The 23,418-nt window shown below is 36.7% G+C and overlaps 3 protein-coding genes across 3 annotated transcripts; all 3 read left to right on the top strand.

The window, feature by feature from the left end:
• Nucleotides 1-5,059: 5,059 nt before the first annotated feature.
• Nucleotides 5,060-11,281, top strand: AK88_00128 (uncharacterized protein; the record flags this gene model as incomplete). The annotated part of the gene is made up of 7 exons (XM_012477779.1): nucleotides 5,060-8,649; nucleotides 8,792-9,017; nucleotides 9,199-9,955; nucleotides 10,079-10,207; nucleotides 10,360-10,677; nucleotides 10,933-11,097; nucleotides 11,262-11,281. The coding sequence occupies 7 exons, from the start codon at nucleotides 5,060-5,062 to the stop codon at nucleotides 11,279-11,281; spliced, it is 5,205 nt and encodes a 1,734-aa protein (XP_012333202.1).
• A 1,978-nt stretch (nucleotides 11,282-13,259) lies between these two features.
• On the top strand, nucleotides 13,260-19,240 carry AK88_00127 (uncharacterized protein; the record flags this gene model as incomplete). The annotated part of the gene is made up of 4 exons (XM_012477778.1): nucleotides 13,260-13,341; nucleotides 13,476-13,515; nucleotides 13,675-13,753; nucleotides 13,886-19,240. The coding sequence occupies 4 exons, from the start codon at nucleotides 13,260-13,262 to the stop codon at nucleotides 19,238-19,240; spliced, it is 5,556 nt and encodes a 1,851-aa protein (XP_012333201.1).
• A 1,563-nt stretch (nucleotides 19,241-20,803) lies between these two features.
• On the top strand, nucleotides 20,804-22,685 carry AK88_00126 (uncharacterized protein; the record flags this gene model as incomplete). Its single annotated transcript, XM_012477777.1, has 3 exons — nucleotides 20,804-20,863; nucleotides 21,074-22,481; nucleotides 22,585-22,685. The coding sequence occupies 3 exons, from the start codon at nucleotides 20,804-20,806 to the stop codon at nucleotides 22,683-22,685; spliced, it is 1,569 nt and encodes a 522-aa protein (XP_012333200.1).
• Between the last annotated feature and the right edge of the window lie 733 nt (nucleotides 22,686-23,418).

Raw genomic sequence — 23,418 nt, 5'->3', positions numbered from 1 at the left:
GGGGCATGTAAAAATAAAAGTCAAATAAAACTGAATGCATTCATCAAAAAAAAAAAAAATTTTTTTTAAATAAAACAGAAAAACATAAAAAAGTGAACAATTTTGTGTATGAAATTTTAAATATTTTAACTAAACACACAAATGAAACTCCAAAGATCAATACTTTTACACTTAAGGAACATGTGATAGTATGCAAATTCGACGCACTCCATTATGCACTCAGAGGTTAAGTACAAATTCATATTGTGCATGTCAGAATATGTATATTTTTTTATAAACAATCATTTATATATATGTAAAATTTAAAAAATAAAATAAGATATAATGTTAAAACAATACAAGTTTCTGACATGCTTGGAACATTAACAACTTGGATAAGCCATATGAGATAAGCCAAAGTCATATGTATTTATTTTCCATAAAAAAAAGTTATTTCCCCGAGGTGTACTCAGCATGGCTTTAAAAACAAGTTGCTTTCATGGCTGTTTAATAAATAGCCAAACGAAAAAAAAAAAAAAAAAAAAAAAAAAAAAAAAAAACTAGCTGTACATAATAAATTTATACATTTTTGGCTATTTGGCTTAACGGTAAAATGTGGTACGTACAAGCTAAGCATTTTTCGTTTTTTCTTTACCATGTCTGAGAAACATTTCTTCTCAGTATGCCTAAGTACACATTTATGCATGTATATGCATATATGAAATTACTTTGCCATTGTTCCCCTTTGTATTTTTTTTTTTTGTTTTTTTTGAAAAGTGTTTCTTTTTTTATGTCACACGAAGGGGATATTCAATTTACGACTCTCTCTTTGCAACACTCAATTTACAACTATCGATTTGCAATTATCGATTTGCAACTATCAATTTGCCAATTTCGACTTGCACTACGATTTCCGACTTTCGATTTTTGACCCGTGCTCTTTGGCCTTCATCATTTTTGAGTTGACTATATGGTCGTCACCAATCGCATGTTATCATATGCCTTTTACGCATCAGCCTTCACCTTTTAACCTTAGCTATTTGGCCTTTGGCTTTCCCTTGCACACACCGTATTGTTAAGCATCCCCACGTGAAATGTGTATTCTCATGTATTTATTTAATTCTTATTGAGAAATAGGAAATTTATTTAAACGCAAAAGAACATTTTTGAAACACGTTTTTTTTTTTTTTTACACATGCAAATATGTTTTGTTTGCACAATTGGAAACATGATATTATTGCACATACAGTTTATTTCGTAAAATGGCACAAAATACACAAAATATACTAACCACACTTAAGGCACTTCCATAGAATGGCGGGCAATTTTTTGCATGTATCAAATGCCTAATCAAATTTATGGGCACTTAAACAAATTTAGTGAAAGAAGCAGTAAAAAAACAAAGGGAATGTGTTAAATGTGTACACACCAGCCATTTCGGTGATAGGCATAATGCACATTTGTTTAGGGGAGTAATTTACATTAGCCTTTTGCGCATGTGCATGCTTCCCATATAAAATAAATTTAATTTTTTTCAAAACTCTAGAATCCATTTTAAAAAAAAAATAGCCGTTTTGGGGGAAAAAAAAAACAACAATCGTTCTTTGCATCAAATGCTTTGCTCATTCTTATTCTTTGCATTGTGAAGGGAAAATAAGGTTACGAAAATAAAAATAAAAGAATTAAATGAAGATCCGTATGTTCCTTCTCGCGAATGACATTGAAATTTTTTATTTTGTAACCGAATCGGTTATTCAGTAGGAATATATACTGATTACGTTGTACAGTGACATAAATCCCATTGCACATTTTCTATTTGTTTTTTTTATTCTTTTGTTTTTTTTTTTTTCCTTCAATAAATACATTTCTTTGTGATGTACAGCAAATTTTTAAGCGATAAAACAAAAAAAAAAAAAAAAAAGCAATGCAGTTATAAGAACAAAACACACGCATGAATTGCGTGGTGCCGCGAGGAACAGGCTCAAATTGTTCAGAGAATTCTGCAGGAAAATTGTGCAGGGTTCAATGTGATTCAGATATATAAATTCAAGAAAAAGGTACATTTCATTTATTTAGTGAAAGGAGGATTCAAGAATGTGCGCACAGCTTAGCAGAACATTGATTCAGATGATGTATGTTAAATTTGCTGATGCTGCACATAGAATACGTGCTCAAATGATGGTGATGTGGATTTATATCGCTAGGTGTGCTTTTGTGAAAAGAAAAAAATTATTCTTAAAAGTCTCTCTTTTTCTTTTGTTTTTCTGAAAAATAAAAGTTTATAAACCCACATGTGTACACAACACATGTGCGATGTTCTATTTCATTCCCTTTTTTCTTCCATAACTCTACAAAAATGTTCTGCCCGCCGTGCATGCGTAAGGTGGAGGGGACCAAAATACATTCATTTTTAATATTGAAGCGAGCAAAATCAATGTTTTTCATCGCTTCTATGAAGAATCCATTTTAGATAAAATATGGTTACAGAATAATGACGTACCTTAATTTTTGCAAAAGGGGGAAGAACCTGCTTTAAAGTTTAGAGCGGCCATAAAAGCGTAATGGCTAGCACGCTTATTTTCTCCCTTCGCTTCTTTTCATTCAAATGGAAAAAAGCCAAAAGGTGGAAAACGCACGTGAGAACAAAATAAAGTACATCGAAAGGCAAGGTACGAACTATATATATAGTGCAAACTTTGGAGTATTATGTTTCTTTTGTCATTATTTTTTTTTTTTCGGTTATTTTTAAGAGTGGGTATTTCACGTTCCAGCAGTTGTAGCTTCAGATTTTAGAAGTTCAGATGTGCTTATATTTTTTTAATTTTATTTTTCGCCTACACTGCTACGTGACATACATCTTTTTTTTATTATTTTTTGAGAACTTTTCTTTTTGTTTCTTTGCGGAAAAAAGCTTCACTCCCCCAAAAAAATGAACAAAAAAAAAGACGGTATGGTTTTTCTATGCCTACGCTGCATAAGAAGGGGCAATGATAAAAATAAAAAAAATGTACGCATCAATTTTTCATGTGTGTGCTTGACCGTGGGGTTGCTGTGCACTGTGGACTTTCTTTTTTTGTTTTTTTACTTTCAAAAACTGGTTATTAATAAAACTAGAAAAAAATGATATTTCACCTAAGACAGTTTAAATGTCCATAGTTGCAATGGCATTTACACAAAAGGAAAAATTGCAATTGGTTAAAAACTTTGGCCAGATATTTACCGCTGCTTTGTCTTTCGTTCTTTTCCTTTTCTTTTTTTTTTTTTTTTTTTTCCCCATTTCGTTAAATGACAAAGTAAAATTCCTTTAAAAATGCGCTGTAGAGTCCTTTGCGCGAGGCGTACACGAACAGAATTTAATCCTTACGGTTGTTTTCACTGCACATTTTTTACAATGAATGTGTCATGTGGTCCCATGTGAATACGTATATAATCCACATAATTTTTTGTTTTCACCACGAGTTCGCATAGACACTATATATGCAGTACAACACGCATAACTATTTGTCGCCTCTTTGCAACTGCGAAAAAATTGTTCTGTTGCTCTTTTCGAAATGTTCGAATCGATTTACTGCCCTATAAAGTTTTATGGGACAGCGAGAAACAAATCGCGCTCATTAATGCATATCTTATGTATGATAAGAAAAAAAAAAAAAAAAAAAACATTGGTGATGATCAAACTTGTGAAGAAACCGCGGATTTACGTAATACACCGTACACTTCTTTATAACTTGGAAAAATAGTAAAAAAAAAAAAAATAGCAATAGCTCATTTCCAAAACTTCACTTTTGCGAGTCAAAAAATTTTTCCACAGGAGGTTATCACATGTGACTTAACATATGCGGATAATATATTCATTTTGTTCAAAGGTGACTAATATAAGCAATTTTTTTACACATGTTATAAACATACCTTTGCTTACAAGCACGGGATAATTTTTGGTGCCCATCTGCTGAAGAACAATTTATGTAAAACCTACGAGTTAACAAAATAAGGCCATACAAAATTATGTATAACCTGTGAACACGTTTTTTTTTTTTTTTTTTTGTTTCCTTTCCAGTTTGTTACAATATGAGGTGGAATATTCGTACACCTTTGCGGGAATGTTAAGATGTACTCTGTGTGCCATATACGCATAAATACATGTGCGTGTTAATGTATACACAAGCGTACGCAAATGTATGCATGGCGCAGGATCTGAGGCATAATTTGTAAAAAAGCGGGAAAGAAAGCGCCATACTATAATTTAAATTGGGGCTAAACATCGCGCATAGGCAAATTGGGGAATTTGGGTGAATTTTTTTTGAAAATTACGAAAGTTTGCTGAATTCGCGCAAGTTAACAGTGGGGTGGAAAATGGCCCGACTTCTTCCTGTTCGCCAAAAATTGTGAACACCCACCCGTGCTGCTTTATATAAATTTTAGCTAACATCCCACATATTTTTTGAAGTTCCCGATTTCATGGTCACACGTATCATTAATTTGGGAACGCCGTGCGGCACCAGTCAGCAAGCAAATATATATATGGCCCATTTTTTTGGAGGAGTAAAAAGATGAGAACGGCTGAAAACTAGGCTTTTCGTTCAGACTTGCATTAAAATAAGGAAAGCAGCGAAAAAAAAATATAAAATAAAATAAGCAAAGTAGCATTCGGCAAAGCTGCCATAAAATCGGGAAGGCTCGGCAAATCATGATTTTTGGGAAAAGGGCAGCCGTTTTCAATTCATCGCAAAGAAAAAAAAAAAAATGAACGCACGCGAATGTGAATAAGCATATTGTACCAATAGTGATTTATACTTAGCGGCCAAAATAAAATAAATAAAACGCAGCACAGAAGGACACCATTATTGAAGCAAGAACGGATGATAAAAGGAAGGTTGGCAAAGAGTTAGCGTGTGAAAAACTTTCGTGGCAGAGTCAGCCATAAAAAGTATCACTTTTCAGACCTGCCCTGTTTGTGGCACCTTCCGAATCCTCATTCCTCCGCAGAAGAAAGCAGTCCTTCTCCACACCGCGAGAACACACATAAATAACGTTAACGTGAAGGTGAAGGCGAACGTGGGGCGCACACCCCAAGAATAACATGAATAATAATAACAAGAATAACAATTTCAGCAAAAACAACGGCAGCAACAATGGCAACAATAACGAAAATTACAACAACATCAGAAACAGCTCCGGTGGAATGGTAGGCAGCAATTTGAATGTCCCCTGCAGCATGGGCGGAATGAGCAACGTCAACGGGATGGCCCAGCTGCACAGCAATATGAACAAAATGCATGGGAATTTAAAAAACATGCCTGGTAACCTCAATAGTTTGGCTAACAGTATGAAGCACAGCATGTCTGGCTATGCGAATGGCATGCCCAGCGGTATGAACAGCATGCCAGGAAGTATGAGCAATATGCCCGGTGGAAAGCACAGTCTGCCTAGTGGTATGAACAGCCTGCCTGCTGGAATGAGCAGCATGCCAGGCGCAATGAACACACTGTCGGGGGGGCATGGCAACATTAGTATCATGCGAAGTGGTGCGAACACCCCAATGAGTAACATGAACTCCAAAGTAAACATAAGCAACACTGGTGTGAATATCCAGACGGACATGAATTTGAAAAACAGAATCAAAATGGTTAACTCCGACATACCAAGTGCCAGCAGAAATATGAATAACCTTTTCAGCAAAAGTAACAATAATCATCTAAGGGAAAATGTTATGAACAATTTAAACTATAATTACAACAATGTGAATTATAACACCATGATGAAAAGCAACATAGAAATGAATAATAAAATGTTAGGTGCAGAGGGTGTAGGAAAATCTCCGCAAGATAGCAATGGCGCGAATAAAAATGCGGAGAATTTTGCTAATATATATAATAGTAACAAAATGGTCATGCAAACCAGTGTGAATAACAAGCACTTTCGAAATGCTGATGGGATTAACATGAACAGATTTTACGTGAATGATATGAAGAATGTGGAGAACAATATGATCCCTTTAAACAACAAAATGAAAAATGTAAAAGATAGTCAAAGCAGCTCTATGCTCCAATATAGGGAAAAAGAATATTTAGAAAATGTTTATAAAAATATGGATAAATATATGTTAGGTAAAAGCGACAAGGATAATTTGTACATCTCGTCTAAGCAGTTGAGTAGTTTGAACTCTGGGAATACCCCCAGTGGAGGAGCGTCTGGTAGTGCCAGCGGCATGAGCAACGGCTCCACCCATGCGAGAAATTTGAAAAATTTAGACGCCCCTCAAATGTACAAAGCCATGAGTATAACCCCGATGAACGCCAAAAGTGGTATGAATAAAGTGTTCACCTTTAGCCCAAATGATAAAGGCAGCTTTCACGCAGAAGCCTTGGCCGAAGCGAAGCTCAACAACCAGGTGAAGGACGCAGATTACAGGCATATGAACAAAGCGGTTAATATGTTGTTTAACGAGCAGGCGAATTATGGTCCTTATGGCGTCAGTAGCGTCAATCACCATGGAACCGACAACGCGGCGGAAACCACCCCCAGCAGTGTAAAACCCTTTTTCGCACCGCCGAACACCCTATTAGACGCCAAGTCATACAAGAAAAATGTGGAAAATTTAAAGGACCACAAAAGTGGGAATGAAGACAAACAAGTCAGATACAACCATTTAATCGAAGGGAGTAACCTGAATAAGGGCCCCAACCCCGAGAACGCTAGCATGGCTCCATCGCCATTTGGAAATATTATCGTCAAGAATCAGAACATGAGGACTGGCGATATGTCTAATAGCCCCATGCCAAATAGTAACAATGACGCAAATACCCTGACCAACCTTGACAACGCGGAGGCGTACAAATTTCACATCAATAAGGAAAGGCTAAATGCAAATGAATCTCCTCATTTTGCAACCCCAGTGAATATCCCAAAGGGTCATCTAAAAGATAACAATAAAGTAAAGAATACTTCGGCAAAGAAGTACAAGAGTCACAGTAAAATTATGAAGCAAGCAGATCAAGAAAAAAATATGACTCCTTCAATGTGTAAAATGGACTCAGATGTAGTACTTAACAAGAAAGAAAATGATAATGCTAATACTACTACAGGAGCTACTATAATTATGAATAAAAGTAGAGCTTATGAAGAAATGAAAATGGATAACAATGGTGTTCCCCTCGATAAGTTAGGAAATAATTCCGCCCATTTTAACGGGGACACATCGAATGAAAATAATATGAACACGATCGATCTAACTGTAGGTACGGGAGGATCCACCATCAGCAGTAGCACTCCCTATAGTACTGGTATGTACCAAATGAGTAACGGCAAAAATGCCATAAATGGAAACGAGACAGATACGCTAGGGCCATATAACCAGAATGCACAAACGGAACAAAAAACCGATGGGGAGAATTTGAAAAAAACGGAACAAGTGGAGGAGAAAAAAAGGAAAAAGAAAAGAGAGAAAAAGGAAGAAAAGGGAAAGGATAAAAATAAGGAAATGACTAAGAATGAGAAAGGAGCATTATTCCCCTTTGACCAAAATGTCAAGGGGGAAAAAAAAAATATTGATTATAATAATTATATGTATAACATAACTGAGAGCAGCGAACAAGGCGCTTTTAATAGCACTGCACAGAGCGTTCTGCAGACAACGGATGGATACATGAGCAGCAGAGGGTTCCATGTAACCTCCGGTGCAAGCATGATTAGCAACATGCATATGGACATGCAAATGGGTGACCATATGAATGCATCGCTAAGCGCCTCTCTGAATGAGTCCCTCAACGCGTCCCTTAATGCGTCCCTCAACACGTCCCTAAGCTTTCCGGAAGACGTGAAGGACCCAAACCACCTGCACAACAATAAAAATTATTTTTTCCCAAATTACGACCCCAATAAAAATGAAACAAACGTGTTCATGGACAAGGACAAAAGTATGCTAAATAGCATGGACTTGCTAAATGAAGACGATTTGAGGTCATACAAAATGAAGAAAAATTTGAGTGACCTCTACGGTGAAGAGATAACAGCCCTTTCCCCTGAGCAAATGGAAAGTGACAGAAAATTGATAGCCCTAACCAAACTTTTTGGAGACGTAATTGACGAAAATGACAACCTGGGAAGTAGCAAAATAAGTGACGGAGTGATGGAAAATAAACCGTACTCACCAACACCCTCCACCTGCAGAAATAATGCCCCACAAAATTTGGAGCTATTGAAAAATATGTCCCTGGACACTCTGCTAAATAATTTAAATATTGATAGAGACGTCCTGGACATACTGAAGGAAAAAATAAATAATATTAACAGAAATATTAATTTGACTATACGCTCTGCTGTTCCTCATGAACAGCTGACTGATACAAAAGGAGAAAGACAAAATTTGGATTTAGAACAGTTGATAACTCTCTTTGATGATTTTATAAATTGGTATGAAAATAATCTAATTCAAATAAAACTCCAACTACAGAATGTGTCTTTCTGCTTGCTGCTGGAAATTTTTATACTCATATTAACAAACAGTTATGAACACATTGCCGATTTTAAGAAAAAATATTTAAAAAAATTTGCTGCGTACGAACCGGTAACAAAGTTTTTGACCACTTGTGTTAATGTGAGCCAGATGTTTGAAATAGCGCTTATTCGCTTTAAGGAGAAAAATGCCAAGCACGTCGTTCACATGACTAAGTAAGATTTCGCGTGGTCGCGCTGGGTGCGAAACGAGTGTGTGCAACTGTTTGATGTAAACCGTATGTGTTCATTTCCAGGCGCCCTTTTCACTAGCCATGTCGTTCCCTCGTCCACATCTCGCCCCTTTCGTTTTGTTCAGGCTGGGAAAAAAGTCCCTGTGGCAGTACCTAACCGTGTACGGAGGCATTTCGCTGTACAATTTAATTACTACCAAAATTAAAATTGTAGAAATCAAGGACCAGGAGAGCAATTTTAACTTCTTCAATTCATTCGTTTCGGCCAACTTTCTGTACAACGCAAAAATGGATTTTCCAGTTACGTGGTCCTTGCCGTCTATTTATTTGACAAAGGATGAAAGTGTGGAGGTACTGACCGAGTGGGACAAAGTGCACGCTCCATGGAGGAGTAAAGATGTGGAAGAGCAGAAAGTCGTGTGCGTATTATTGTATAGCTCTTTATGTGGCAAAATGTTTGTGTTGCCGCAAACGTGCTAACCTGCTGCATGCGTGTCATTCCCCCCCCCCTGCACCGCAAAACACACCACAGGACGAAAGCAACAAACCGGGATGTGAAAAGGACGAAAATCACTACGTACCCAACGAAAGCAGTGACGCGTTTTATTACTACAAGCATATATTGAAAGTGCAAAAAAAGAACAGACTGAAGGTGACGAAGAATAGAATGCCCAGTATGCTGTATTACTGTCTGAACAATTGTAGCGACATGACGTGTGCGGAAATTTCCGGCCTTGATGGATCCTTGGTCGCCACGGCCCATTCGAATAACATAATCAAGTTGTGGAACATCAAACAGTCCCAAATCAACAAAATAAAAAAAAAAAAAAAAAACATGGAAGAAGAAAAAATTAATGAAGTCAATATGAACGATACTATCACAAGGAGACATGAATATTTAGAAGAAAATCATACCACCTCTATAGACTTAGATTATGATGACGAAAATGATGGAATTTGCAAATTGTATGGAAACATGTTTAATGTTACGAGCTTACGTTTTGGTGAATCTAATAAAATATTACTATCAGGAAATGTTAATGGGGATGTTTATTTGTACAGCACTATAAGTAACAAAAATTATGTCAAATATGTGGGCGGGCACACACCTATATGGTCCCTCGACACAGCCTTTTTGGGTTACTTTTTTTGCTCCAGTGAAGATGATGGCAATTTGAGGATCTACTCCACCAATAGAACATACCCCTTTATTACTTACACGTATAACTGCCCCGCCAATGTTTCCAAATACCACTACAATAGCACACTTGTGGCTTGTGGATACTACGGTAAGCGCACCACAGCGTGAGACTCATTCAGGAAGACACCCCCCAACATGTGCCCGCTTTTAACGTTCATTAGCATTACCACTTCTTATACTCGTTTCCCTCCCCCGCCCTCCTGCCTTTTAGACAATTATGTACACCTGTACGATGTCAGAGTAAACTCTTTTATCAAAAGATTCAAAAATAATTACCCAAGTAACCAGGGAGTTACTTCCTTGAGTTTTTCCAAAAATGGAAGATTGCTATCCTATGCAGGTATTTTTTTTTTTTTTTTTTTTTTTTCATTCCGCGTTGATCGAAAGATTTAGTGCTGCCCTCAGTTTATGCACATCATTAGATAGGAGTAACACTTGACTGTGTTAGCACCACGAATACACTTTTTTACCCCTCTTCCTTTATACCACCAGGTGGCTACACAAATAACATCAATTTAATCGATTTAGCAATGGATAAATTTATTGACGTGGAACCCAAAATGGCTATTTCAGCGAAGCCTGGTCACAATAATACCGAGTATACACAGAAGTCCAAACCGTTTGACACGGACTTAGATGCAAAATTGCTAAGCACAACAAATGAGGCAACACAAAATGGCAGGATTCCATTTGACACTGATTTAAACTCGTTTGAGGACAAAATTTTGAGTATCGACTTTAGTTACGACAATAACTTATTAGTTTCCATGTCTTGTAATAACCTCATTGATTTTTACAATTGCTCCAAAGGTAAGAGGAGAGCATGGCGAAGATAACAGTGGGGCAGTTCAAATTGCTTCTACTCCCCGCCACTAGAATTACGTGCATACTGGTTCGTACTGACCATGCGGGAAAAAAAAAAAAAAGAAACACGTTCACAATGTACGTGTGTGTAGAAATGGAGATGCACGTTTATCCCTTGCATAGTGTATGCAAATATACACGCTCTTGCGATATGGCCTTCACACATGTATCAACTGTTGCCGCCACCCCACCCCTTCACAGCATCACATGAGATAAAACATTCAACACAGAAAAAGAAAATCAAATTGGAAGAGTCCAAAAGCAAAAGGAACCACCCATATGTCAATCTATCCAAATCGTACGGTGTTAACCACTCAAATTTAATGTCTGCAAAATTTACGCCCGAAAATGTACTCCTGCTCTTTGGTAAGACTTATGTGCTTGTACGACGCAGCTGCGTTTATATTACCCTCTTTTCTGTGCGTATGTATGTGTGTGTGCGTGCAAGATAGACGTCTTATTTTGTGCTGCCAGCTTATTTGCTTATTCGCTAGCCTATATCATTTTAACATTTTAACCCCGTTGCGCAGGCATAAATACCTTAATATGATGGCAAAGGCCATGGACTCTCCCTCGTTCCCCCCTCAACATTGTTTCTGTTTGTTTGATTTTACAACATTTTTTTAATGTACAAAAAGTTGATATGTTTTCCTGTGCGAACATGTTTTACTAGTACATCCGTGTTGGCATTTTTGCAAATTAGTTTTTTTTTTTTTTTTTTTTTTTTTACTCCTTTTGTGTATACAATGTTTTCCCTATGTGCACATGCATATTTATACCAACATAGAAACAGCACGTACCTCGATTTTCACTCCAATTTTCCTGCCCCCTGTTTCACACATTTTTTTTCCGCAATTTTTTTAATAATTTGGTGATTGACGTTGCTTGTTTGATTTAGCGTTTTTCCTTTTTCGTTTTACCTTTTTCGCCTTTCGCTGTTGCCAGTTTGCATTTTTTGTGTCATTGTAAAACACGTTCGCCTAATTTTTGCTTGATTATTTAAATGCGTAAATTGGAAAGTGTATTTGTCACACCTTCATTCCCTATGGAAACCTTTTTCCCCCCCCGCCCCCGTCGCGTTTTGAGTTTGTGCGAATTCGTGTCATGTTTTTTTCACATTTTTCTCACCACTTTGTGCACCCCTGCTTTACGACTTTTCCAAAGGAGTTCGCGTTATTTTCAAGGACTTTTTTTTTTTTTTTTTTTTTCCGAATTTATGGGGGAAATGCCAAATAGTGCATAGAGAAAAAGGAAAATGGAACATGTGAGTGTGGATAGCCGTGTAACAAATGTATAACCATGAAAACATGCAAATGGAAAACGTGTAAACATGTAAATTTGTAAATTTCCTTGTACTGCACAAATATGACGAGTGATGTGCCAAGCAGGAAAAACCTCATGTTCACCCCGACTCTGTGCAAATGCGCAGTTATAAAACGTCGACACTTCGCGTGTTCCTCAATTTACAAAAAAAAGTTGTGCTTATTTGGGGAAAAAACCAATAAGTCCACATTTTTAGGATTAAGGAAATTTATAGAAGGGGTGGGGAACAAAAATAAAAGTACAATTGTGTAAATGGTCCCAGTGTGAACAGCTTTTTTTACGTGTTGATTTGTTTAATGGGGCAAGCACTTGAAAAGGGAAAAAAAATTAAACCTTCATTTCGTAAGCCCATTGAATTGTTAAAAACGGGAAAAAGAAATCACAGTGACAGGCCAGCTGTGACCGAGTAGCTGATGGACCGATTAACCAATTAGCCCATTTAGCCATAAATGACCAATTAACCACCAGCAAATGACAAGCGAAGAAGTAGTAATATATGAAGGCCCGATGAAAAGTATACATTACAAAATCGCATAAACAAAAACAGGAAAAAATATATATATGCCTAATTGATGTATTTCAAATTTTTCCTTGAAAAATTAGAAAAAAAAAAAAAAAAAAAAAAAAAAAAAAGGCATGGAAATATTTTTATGGCCACATTATAGTGCCTAAAGAACTATCTGATTTTCCGGCTTTTTTTTTTTTTTTTTGTTTTTTTTATATTTACCATTTAATTTAAGCATATGCTTATTTTTATATTTACATTTTTATGCAAATCCGGTACGTTCACATTTTTGTATGTAACTAGTACGCAAGTTTTGTCCATCCCACCCAATGTGCGTGTCGCTGTTTTTACGTTATATAGTTTTTCGTAACCTAGAAATAGGAAGCGAGACTGATTTTGTTCTTAGGCTGCGATGATCTGCAGACCAAGGAATTAATTATACAACACTGGTAGCAAAAATCTCTTGTAACGTTAAAAGTACCATCGCATCTGCATAAAAACATATATATTTTTGTATTTTTTTTTTCTCTTTTTTTCTTTTTTTTATTATGGAGTATAATTTCTAAAATGTTTTTCAAAAGGATAACATACATGATATAAATACCAATTGAGAAAAAAGAAAAAAAAGAACAATACAGAATCCTATATTTTTTTTTTTTTAAGTTATTCTAGTATTAATTAAAATTGGGCATCTTCGACAATGAAAAACGTCAAGGAGAACATCATACATTTTAAGGACCTAGCCAAGCAGCTGGAGGCATGTATACGGTACAACTCAGCAGGTAATGAAAAATTAGATTTGACACAAACGGGAGCCCACATATGTGAGCGCGTCTGAAAACGAACAAGAAAGGTAGCACGTGAATTCACGTCAAAATGTAACCATCTTTTTTTTTTTTTTTTTTTTTTTATGTAGATATCGAAGTGATGCAAGACATTTACGCGGAATGTAAAAAGTAAGGAGCGCACAAAAATTTCTATTGTGAAAATGTACCAGAAGCAAGTTCAAAATACATGAATGAGCAGATGTACATGTGTCAATATGTGTGCCTGCTTAAACAGGTTGTCTCTTCATATGCACACATTCACATGATCGCTTGTTGCCCCTCCTTTAGAGACCTAATGACTCTGGAGAAGTTAACGCTGGAGGCTCTGGAAAAGGGAAATGCCCACTTGTTTGAGCAGCTAGTAGAGGTATGTTTATTTCTTCTTCTTACGCGTGCGCATTTGTGCTGAGAGGGGCGTCCCTACTCCTTGCATGTATGAATGATTTTGTGAGCTTATGCATTCATGTGTGCACCCCCGCGTTGAACCCACCCCGTGCAGGCGTCCACCCACGTGAACCGATCCATCAAGCTGTTCGAAAGTTTCGAGAAAAGCCACAAGGACCGCAGACGGAGTTTTTCAGAAGGAGGATGGTCCCCGCAAAATGGGGCAATTCAAATGGCACACGACGATAGGGATTTTTCAAAAAAAAAAAAATCGCACCAAGGGTATAAAAAACATGACAGTAAGAAGAGAGGGAAGAAATACAAAAGTGTAGATGACGAGGAGGAAGACAGCGACAAAAGAAATCGAAGTGGAAGCCAAAGCAGAAGCCGTAGTAGAAGCGGAAGCTTTGGCAGAAGCCCCGGAAGAAGAAAAGAACATGAAAAGAAGAAAAAGAAAAAGAAGGGAAAGGACAAGGAGAAAGGAAGAGGAAAGTACTTCCAAAGTGATGATGAAAATGATAGTAAAGAAAAAGACACAAATGATAATAAAAAACTGGTAAAATCATACTCACTAGATTCCTTTAACAAAGTATTTGGCACCTTCCATGATACTATGAACATGCTCAGCAGCGAACTGGAAGATGACCTGGACGATTTTCAAATAAAACAGAAAAAGAAAGAAAAAAAAAAAAAGAAAAAACAACATGATGGCAAATTAAAGGGACCACACGATGATGATAATGAAAACGACACTGAAGACGCCTTCTTAAGTAACAATCACATCGATTCGCTAGACGATTTAAGTCCGCGAAGCAGCAACAGTACAAAGGGCAAAAAAAGCAAACGGGGAAAAGCAGTCAGCGCACACGGGAAACACCACCCAGTGGACATAGTAATTCACATATCAGATATTATAAACGTTTCACCAAATCTTAAAACGGTTTATGTTTATCTAACCCTAAAATCAACAGATAAAAAAATTAACATAAGAAAAAAAAGCAAAAGTAAAAACGTTGATAATTTTTCTGTAAACGTATCAGAACTTTTTCAATTCTCCGTTATTCATAACAAGAAGTTGTTCTTATACGTAGATGTAGTGGACAAGGAAAAAAAAAGTTATTTTTACAGGTGCTTAATAAATTTGAATGATAAAATTTTGAAGAAAGCTCGACTTCTTGTCCCTACGGCATTTTTATTAAAACAAGTTAGTGACAATTCTGATAACAACCGTGGTAACCAAAATTTAATTCCTACGAACCCGATAAAATTTCCTATCACAAGTCAAAATTCTAAAGGCGAAAATGTCGACAAGGATATAAAAGATTTCTCTTTTATATCTCCGACAGTGAATACCTTTCCGTGGCCAAATTCTGGGGATCGTCGCGGAATGAGTCAACAGCCTCTTAGTAACGCCCCAAATGTTGACCTATTCAGTCTTAACCCTACTGGCAGTAACCGTGTGCACAATCGCCTGAACTATTTTCCAATGAGTGGGGCCAACCCCAACAACTTCTACCCCATGAACAAGAACCTACGCAACAACCCGAATTCGACAAATTTCAATTTTGCGCGCACAAATAGAAACGGCCCCAATTCGAACAACTTCAATTTCGTAAGCAGAAACGTCGCAAATGGAAATATGTACAATTGGGCAAATGGAAACCAGGGATTTGGAACGCCCAATTTTGGCACCCCCAACTTTGGAAACAATAACTTTGCAGGGTCTTCTTTTGGAGGTCCATCGTTTGGCGCCCCTTCATTTGGGGGCCCATCTTTTGGAAACCCATCATTTGGCGACGCCAACCGAAGCCTCAGTAACCCCACCTTTAGCAACTACAAAAGTGGCCAACCCTACATGGGTCAATCCAACTTCGACCCCTTCGCTCCTGATCGCACCAACATCGGCGAAAGCAAAAAAGACGCAAGCGGATCCCCGCGGGTGGACTCCCCAAGTATTAGAATAACCACAGAAAACGAAAAAGCAAAGGAAGCGGAACAAAAAAAAGAAGAAGAAAAAAAAAAAAACGAGCTAGCTAAAAATGAAAAGAATTTCTCAAGTGACTGCTCCTACATCATAATGAACATTTTTCTAAAAAACAAAGATTTTGATCACGAAACGGAATTAATGAAACAGAACAATTTGAATCTGTACAAACAACTATATAACGTGTGCAACAAAGAAAAGGTGTACTATGAAAATAAAAATAAAGAAAATGAAAGAAAAATAGAAGAACTAGACAAGGCAGTAATGCTCCTCGAATTGGACAACGAAAGTTACTTAGAAGCCAACAGCAAGTTGAAGGAAATTATCGAATCGAACAAAGAAATAATTAAAGTAATCGAAAATATTGTACAGAAGAAAAATAATAAAATAGAAAAATTGGAAAAAGAAAATGAAAGAGTTGTAGAGGCAGAAAAACTTATCGAAGAAAATAAAAAAGAAAACGTTCTTTTGTCTCAACAAATTACCAAACTCAGTAGCAATTATGAAGAAAATAAATTGAAATTAAAAGATTATAATCAAGTGAATGAAAACCTGAACAGCAAGGTAAATAATTTGCTGTTCCAACTGCAAAATGCCCAGATGAAAAATGAAAAACTTCTGCTCTACTTATCCTACTTGGTAAAACATATACACAAAAACAGTTGCGACGATGATGCCAATATGTTAAATTTAATGAAATTAAAAAAAATTAATTCAAATGTACAAGGATCACAAATTGGTACGAATTACAAGGATATGTTAGAAGACATTACAAACAACTGCAATTATATGAAGACTGGTTCCAAGTACGAAGATATTATCCTCAATAATTTCATCAAAAGTCAGAAAAAGGTTAATGTGGACCCAAAGCATTTGTATAAAATTCTAGGTATACGTAATGGTTCGAAAAAACAGATTCTCAACTACAGCAGTGACAACAACAATGAGGGAAGAAATACTTCTAAGCGTAATCTTCAAAAAGGGATCCTCATGACAGCCGATCCTGAGGATTATAAAAGTGCTACTCTCTCGGACGAATTGGATGCATCGCAGGATGAAGAAAACGACATTCACATTGATCAGTTTCTCGTCAAGGCATATAAAAAATATATAAATGCAACTTCATCCACGGAAATAAATCAAGAGCATCATCTGCGAAAGGGGGAAATCAATCACCCATTTTCAAACAGGAAGAATAAGAAAAAAGAAAAACGGGGTGAAAAAAGTACACTAAAGGGAATACCCCAAATGACCTGGAGCAGCGATGAAGAGAAGAAGAAAACACACAGACACTCCTTTGACTTGAATATGAAGCGAATGGATGAAGTACAAAGGGGGGAGGAATCCCCCAGCAGGGGAAAAAGAAACGGCCATCTACAGAGTGATAAAGAAAAAATTGAAACGAGACGAATGCTAAATGAGATGAACAACAACATCAAAATTAGGCACCATGCAAACGATATTTTCCATGATGATTTTTTTAACCACTCTAGAGACTGCTCAGATAACGACACGAATAGCACATTTTCCTTCAACGTAAAAAATCACGCAAAATGGGATCACCTGAAAAAACAGAAAAAGGGAAAAAAGGAGAAGAAAAACGAAGAAGGGGAAAATAAACAAAATAATATTTCCGAAAAAGGACACCAAGAATTAAACGAAAAGGGGAAGAAGCAGCAGAGGAAAAAGCCCAGTTATGCGGTGAAACAAACAGGGGAAAGAATTACAAACTTGAAGGGCAAAAAGGGCCTGCTCAGGGACATCATGGACCATGATGATGCCGAGAATTACTATGATGATTATGATGGTCATTTCCTCCCCTTGAGAACCAGACGGGAGAAGGATGGTAGAAAAAAACACTCCCTAAGTAATTACAAACAAAAAAAGAGAAACAAATTGGTGTACAACGAAAATTACACCTTTAGTAATTGTGAAATGTCCAATGATGACGCATCCCAGGGAGGGGAAGGTCACTCCAAAATGAAAAGTAAGAAAGAGAAGAACATAGTTAGTGATACTTGTTTAAACGAAATGGGTAGAAGTAGACGCAAGCAGGGTAAGCACGGGGAGGGTTCACCCGTCTGGAATGACCCCCTAAAGGAGAAGAAGAAACTGGACAAGGAAAAGGGGGGTCCCCATCACGATAACAGCCGAAAGAGTCAGAGCAGCAAAACACGGATGGAGAACAAGGGGAAAGACCCCAAGAATAAGAAATTCATCCACTTGAAAAAAAAAACAACAAACGACTACTTGAGTGATTACAAAAGTTTCGAAAAAAAATTTAACTACTTTGTTAAGGTGTCCAAAAATCTCCAGGGAAGCCTTCTCTCCAATAGCAGCGGCAAATTAAGTTATGCGGTAGAATTAAATAAAAAAAGCTACTTCACCAATTTAGAAAGAATTATCAACAAGTGCAATAAAAAGGAACAAACATTTTCCTATCTCGATAGTTATCTTAGCACACAAATAAAGTCCATGTTTTTATCAGACGATGATATAAAGAAGCATAAGAATAGGTTGCGAAATTTTTACAGAAAAAATACCAAGGGTATCATTTTTGAAAACAACCTTGTTAAGATATATGCGAAACTTTATTACGTGAACGAAGATTCAGGAAAAAGCAGTGGGTATAAAAAGGAAAAGTTGTTAACCCCCGACAAGAACGATGCAAATGGGGACGTGAGCAAAGTGCATCCATCTGCAAATAACAGTGGTCCATGCAAAAATGAGGGCAATATAGTTATGAACAGCAAAGACAGTGATACCACCACTCGCAAGGACTGTAAAAAGAGCACGATAAACAAACCAGAAAAAAAACTAAAAAAAGAAAATATATATATGAATATATACTTGAAATCAATTCTGTACAACATCATCTATGTGAAAAGTGATCTCAGTGAAAACAAAATGGACCACGTCAAAGTTGTAAAAAGAAATTTGAAAAAAAATTATAACAAAGTCACTGAAGAAAATGATTACATAAATTTAAAGAAAAACGAAATTTGTTTACTGTACACCTTACGCTTTAAAAAAAATCGTCTTCAAAAAGTGCCCCTGTTCTTAAATGTAGAATGCTTAAACAATGACAATACTACCATCAAGTTGAAAATCGCTTTACCCCTGCCACACCTATACCTCCTGAAACCAAATAGCTTTTATCTTAACAGTTTTGTAAAAAATTTCTCAGGAAAGCAAAAATATTATTACAAATCTTACAACTACAATATGCTGGATTTTTCAACATTCAAGGATTTTATCAATTCGATCAAACTGTACAATTCCTTTAACGTTTTCCATTTTGACTCCTACAACATTCTGTACAGCACATATCCTGTTGATAACAAATCTAAGATGCTTTTGCTAATTGTGTGCGATTTTGTGAAAAAAAAAAATGGCGCTTCCAATGACACGGTCAAGTTACATTTCGTGTCTCTCTCCAACAGCTTGATTAGCTTCTCCGTAAATTTGTTTAAGCAAATTTTGTAGTTCCCCAAGGGGGGCGGAGAAGCACTCTGCTCTGCCATGATTTGTTGTGTTTTGTACCCACTAATTTTTCGTACCCATTGTTCTGCACTTATTTTTACTTTCCACTTCCCCAGCGCGTTCATAGCCCCCCCAACTAGTGCTATACCAATTGGGCAGCGCGTCTGCACCTGTGTTCTGCAACCACCCTCTCATCGAACGAACTCAGTTTGAAACGAATTTTTTTTGTATATTTTTTTTTTTTTTTTTTTTTTTTTTTTTTTTTTTGTTTCATTTTTGCGCCTTTAGATTTGTTCGTCTGTTTATTCGATTGCACGATTTTATGCCTTTTGCTCCACATGCCGTCTAAGGTAGTATACTCCGGTACGAATTACTATAAATTACTAAAACGCGTCAATTTAACATTACAAAATTGTTACCTCCACTTGTCCCTTTTCAAATCCGTGCATAAAAAAAAAAAGAAACATTAAAATGTAGCACGCTATACAATCTTCACTACCTGCGTGAAGCCTTTTTCACATTAGACTAATTACCCATTTCACAAATGGTGAACCAAATTGGGGTCTACACAAACAGCAACACAACGTACAACATGTACGCCCAGCAGCAGGTGCACCATTAGAAACATCGTGGACAGTATGCTCAAAAAATATGATACATAAAGAAAAGCATTAACTGAAGGTAGAAGTCCAGTGTGCTTTCCTTCACTGAGGCTTTTTTTAGCGAGTGAATTTCACATTTTAGGAAATGAAATAAAGTCAAAAAGGAAAACTAATCCACTAAGGGGTAATATACATAATTATGCCTCTCATTCCTGTTATCCCTTTCATTTAGCGGCTATATCTTCACATCCCGTGCAGGCTTCTTTTTGTCCTTGCGTCCTGTTCGTTCTTTTTTTATCCCGATTCGTTTACAATTCATAATTGGTAAATAATTGCCCAATTCTAATCATCGCACCTAAATTTTTATCGAATGGTCCGTTTTGTCTCACCTAAACGGTACCATAGTCCTTTTGGTCAATTATAATCCGTTCGGGTAGTAGTTCGCCTCTACTTGTGAATTATCCTTCCATTTATGTGTATGTTGAGCGGGCAATATAAAATACCTTTTTGAGGTGCGCCTGCTTATGCCGCTCAAATTTTACTCATAAAAAAAATTGCTACCACGCTTCTAGCCGTCCCATCACATTATGCGTCACCCTCCATGATAAAAAATGTCAAAGTTACTTTTGGGGACACTGTGCAAATACGTCTGGTACATTTGCAGTTGCTTCTTTCCATTTGTTCATACAGATATATGAACAATGCGGCACATAATTAGCTTCAATTAATTTTTTTTTTTTTTTTTTTTCTTTTCAAATGTTAGGAAATTTACAAAATGTGAAAAATGAATAAGACCCCTTTTTAGCTAACTTTTTTTTGTTGAACGCGCGCCATCCGCTTTACAACCCTTTTATCAAATCATTTCTGTTACTGTTTTTTGTCATTCCGTTTGCTCTCATTTTTGTGTCCATTCCTGGATTTTTTTCCCCCTCTCCTATCTTATAAAATGTAACCACGGCGCACCATGGAATATAGCGACGAGGACGATATCGACGTGGAGGAAATTCTGAAGCAGGCCGAGAACGTAAGGCCTGTTGAGCGGCTAAAAGGGGAAGTAACGAGAAGTGGCTGAAAGAGGGGGCACGTAAAGCATATTTCGCCCTTTATACCCGCTTCCTCTTACGCTCTCTTTAGCCCCCTCGAATAAATTAGTGGATTTGTCCCCCACCAACGTGTTTTCTTCATGTCGCCCTGTACACAGCACCCCCCCCTCTTTTACTTCCCCCCGTTTCAGATCGAATGCGTAGACGAAAACAGCATCAAAAAAGTGGCCACGGCTTTGAGAAAAAAAAAAAACAAAAATGAGCGAGACAGAATGGAACACCCAGACAACCCCGAAAAGTGGGTCATGAGCGAAGTGGATCTAGACGAAATTTTAGTGAATATAAAAAACCTAAGTGTGTGTTCAAACCTGTACAGTAGCATGGTCGAGAGCGAAATTCTGGCAGACATCATTGACTTGTTAAATCACCCGAACAACGACATCGTGATCGAGGTGGTGGACATAATTAAGGAAATAACCAACCCTTCAAATTTGTACGAATTGAACAAGGAGCAAAACGATATGGTAGTGGAATGTCTGAACAAGAAAAAATTGTGCCATTTTCTTATAAACATATTGGATAAAATAAATGAAGAGGAGAATGAGGAATACTATAATGCCATGTCCTCTATTCTCAACATTTTTGAAAATATTTTCGAGCTGGAAAATGATTTACAAAATGATTTGCTAACAAATTCAAAGCTCTTATTTTTTCTCTTAAAAAGAATAAGTACGGAGTTGAGAAGTGATGACTCAAATTCGTTAAACGCCAGTGAAATATTAGTCCTTCTAATTTTGAGGATCAACCAATTTGCAGAAAATGTATACAAGGATTTTTACTACACCATTTCGATTTTTAACTCTCTTTTGAAATACATTTCAAAGTACAAGGATAATGATCCCCCAAATATAAACAAGAAAGAAATATTACTTAACATTTTTCAAGCACTTGGAAATCTGCTTCTCCTAAGTGACAACAGAAGCGTATTCGAGAGCACTAATGGTTTCGAATTAATGCTAAAGTTACTCAGTGAGAGGAAATTCCTTTGTTTCCCTTCTCTTAAAATTTTTGCCATCACACTTAACGACAAGGATACGTGTAACAGATTTGTGCAATTAAACGGCCTCAAGTATCTCTTCTGTTTATTTATGTTAAGGAACATGAAAAAGACTAAAGTACATATTTTTGAATTCGAAGAAAATATAATCACCGTCATTTCGAACTTGTGTCTCTACTGTACTGATACTTCACTTGGCAGAGTCCTCAACAAATTTGGAGAAAAAAAATGTGAAAAGATAAGTCGACTCCTAGAAATCAGACAAAAATATAGTGATATTATTCTCAACGAAAAGAAAAAAAACAAACAAAAATTATTATTAAATGAAAATCTACAAAAAATGAATATTCAAATTGATGATGATTGCAAAAAAAATTTGGAATACATCGAATTGTGTGACAAAGGATACCTCATTTATCAGCTCACCGATGTCATTTTAATAACACTTTTTTTCCAGAACAATTCTTACATTTCAAACAACATTTTTATTCACCTCTACACACGTAGTGTTGATATACAATCCATATATGAAAACATACTAGGTAGGCAAATGCATACTCGTCATGCGCGTCACTTTTAAGAAGTATTAACACTTAGCAGCGTTACAAATGTACCTTTTCATAACCTTCCCCCCCCCTCCTGCAGATTTTTTGGATTGCCTAGACGATGACGAACTGAAAAAGAAGATCAAAAAAATGCTCACATTTTTTCTGACGTCTTCCAAGGAATCAAATCTATTCATATGAACCCAACGCAAAATATCCCCCACCACCCTTCCTTCCGCATCACTTTCTGGCACGTATGCCGTGCAGGAGGAATATATCCCCTTTTGACGCTAGCTCGTTAAGTGTGAACTCCCCCACTGTATCTCTCATGTGGGACATACTTTGACAACGCCACGTCGCCTACCTGCACACGTTTTCGTCTTATTTTACGAAACGGTCCGGCAAAGACACAGGAAAAATTATACTTATTTATTTTTTTCTTAATTTATGGGGTTTTAAATAATTGACAGTTAAATAGGTTAAAAAAAAAAGCACCATATAGGTGACGATAAAACATTTTTGTACGTATATATATTCTCATGCATACATATATATATAGTTACGCTTTCTTTCTTTTTTTTTTTTTTTTTTTTTTTTTTATGTGAGGTGATACAACAACTTATGTGCTATTGCGTTTTCGCAGTAATATGTGCTAATGCGTGTAGGTCCGTTGCCTACCACTGAGCAGGTGCGCGCGCATGTACGTGTGGGCGTAGGCACATGTGTGCAGACCCCCCATTCCAGCACGGCATCAAGCGAGTGTCATATGACTTCCCTGCACACAAATGCGCAGAGCCACATTTGCATAATAATCCATTTGTATAAATAAATATAACTTATTCACATTGTGAGCAAAGTATTGGCATGCCAGTTGCATGGTATTAGAAAAATGAAAAAAAAAAAAAAGGGAGAGCTGTATCTTCAAAAAAAAAAA

The sequence above is a fragment of the Plasmodium fragile genome (assembly GCF_000956335.1).
Source record: "Plasmodium fragile strain nilgiri unplaced genomic scaffold supercont1.1, whole genome shotgun sequence".
Lineage (NCBI taxonomy): Eukaryota > Apicomplexa > Aconoidasida > Haemosporida > Plasmodiidae > Plasmodium > Plasmodium fragile.
Note: the sequence above shows the minus strand (reverse complement) of the source record. Positions and strands in the feature narration are given on the sequence as shown.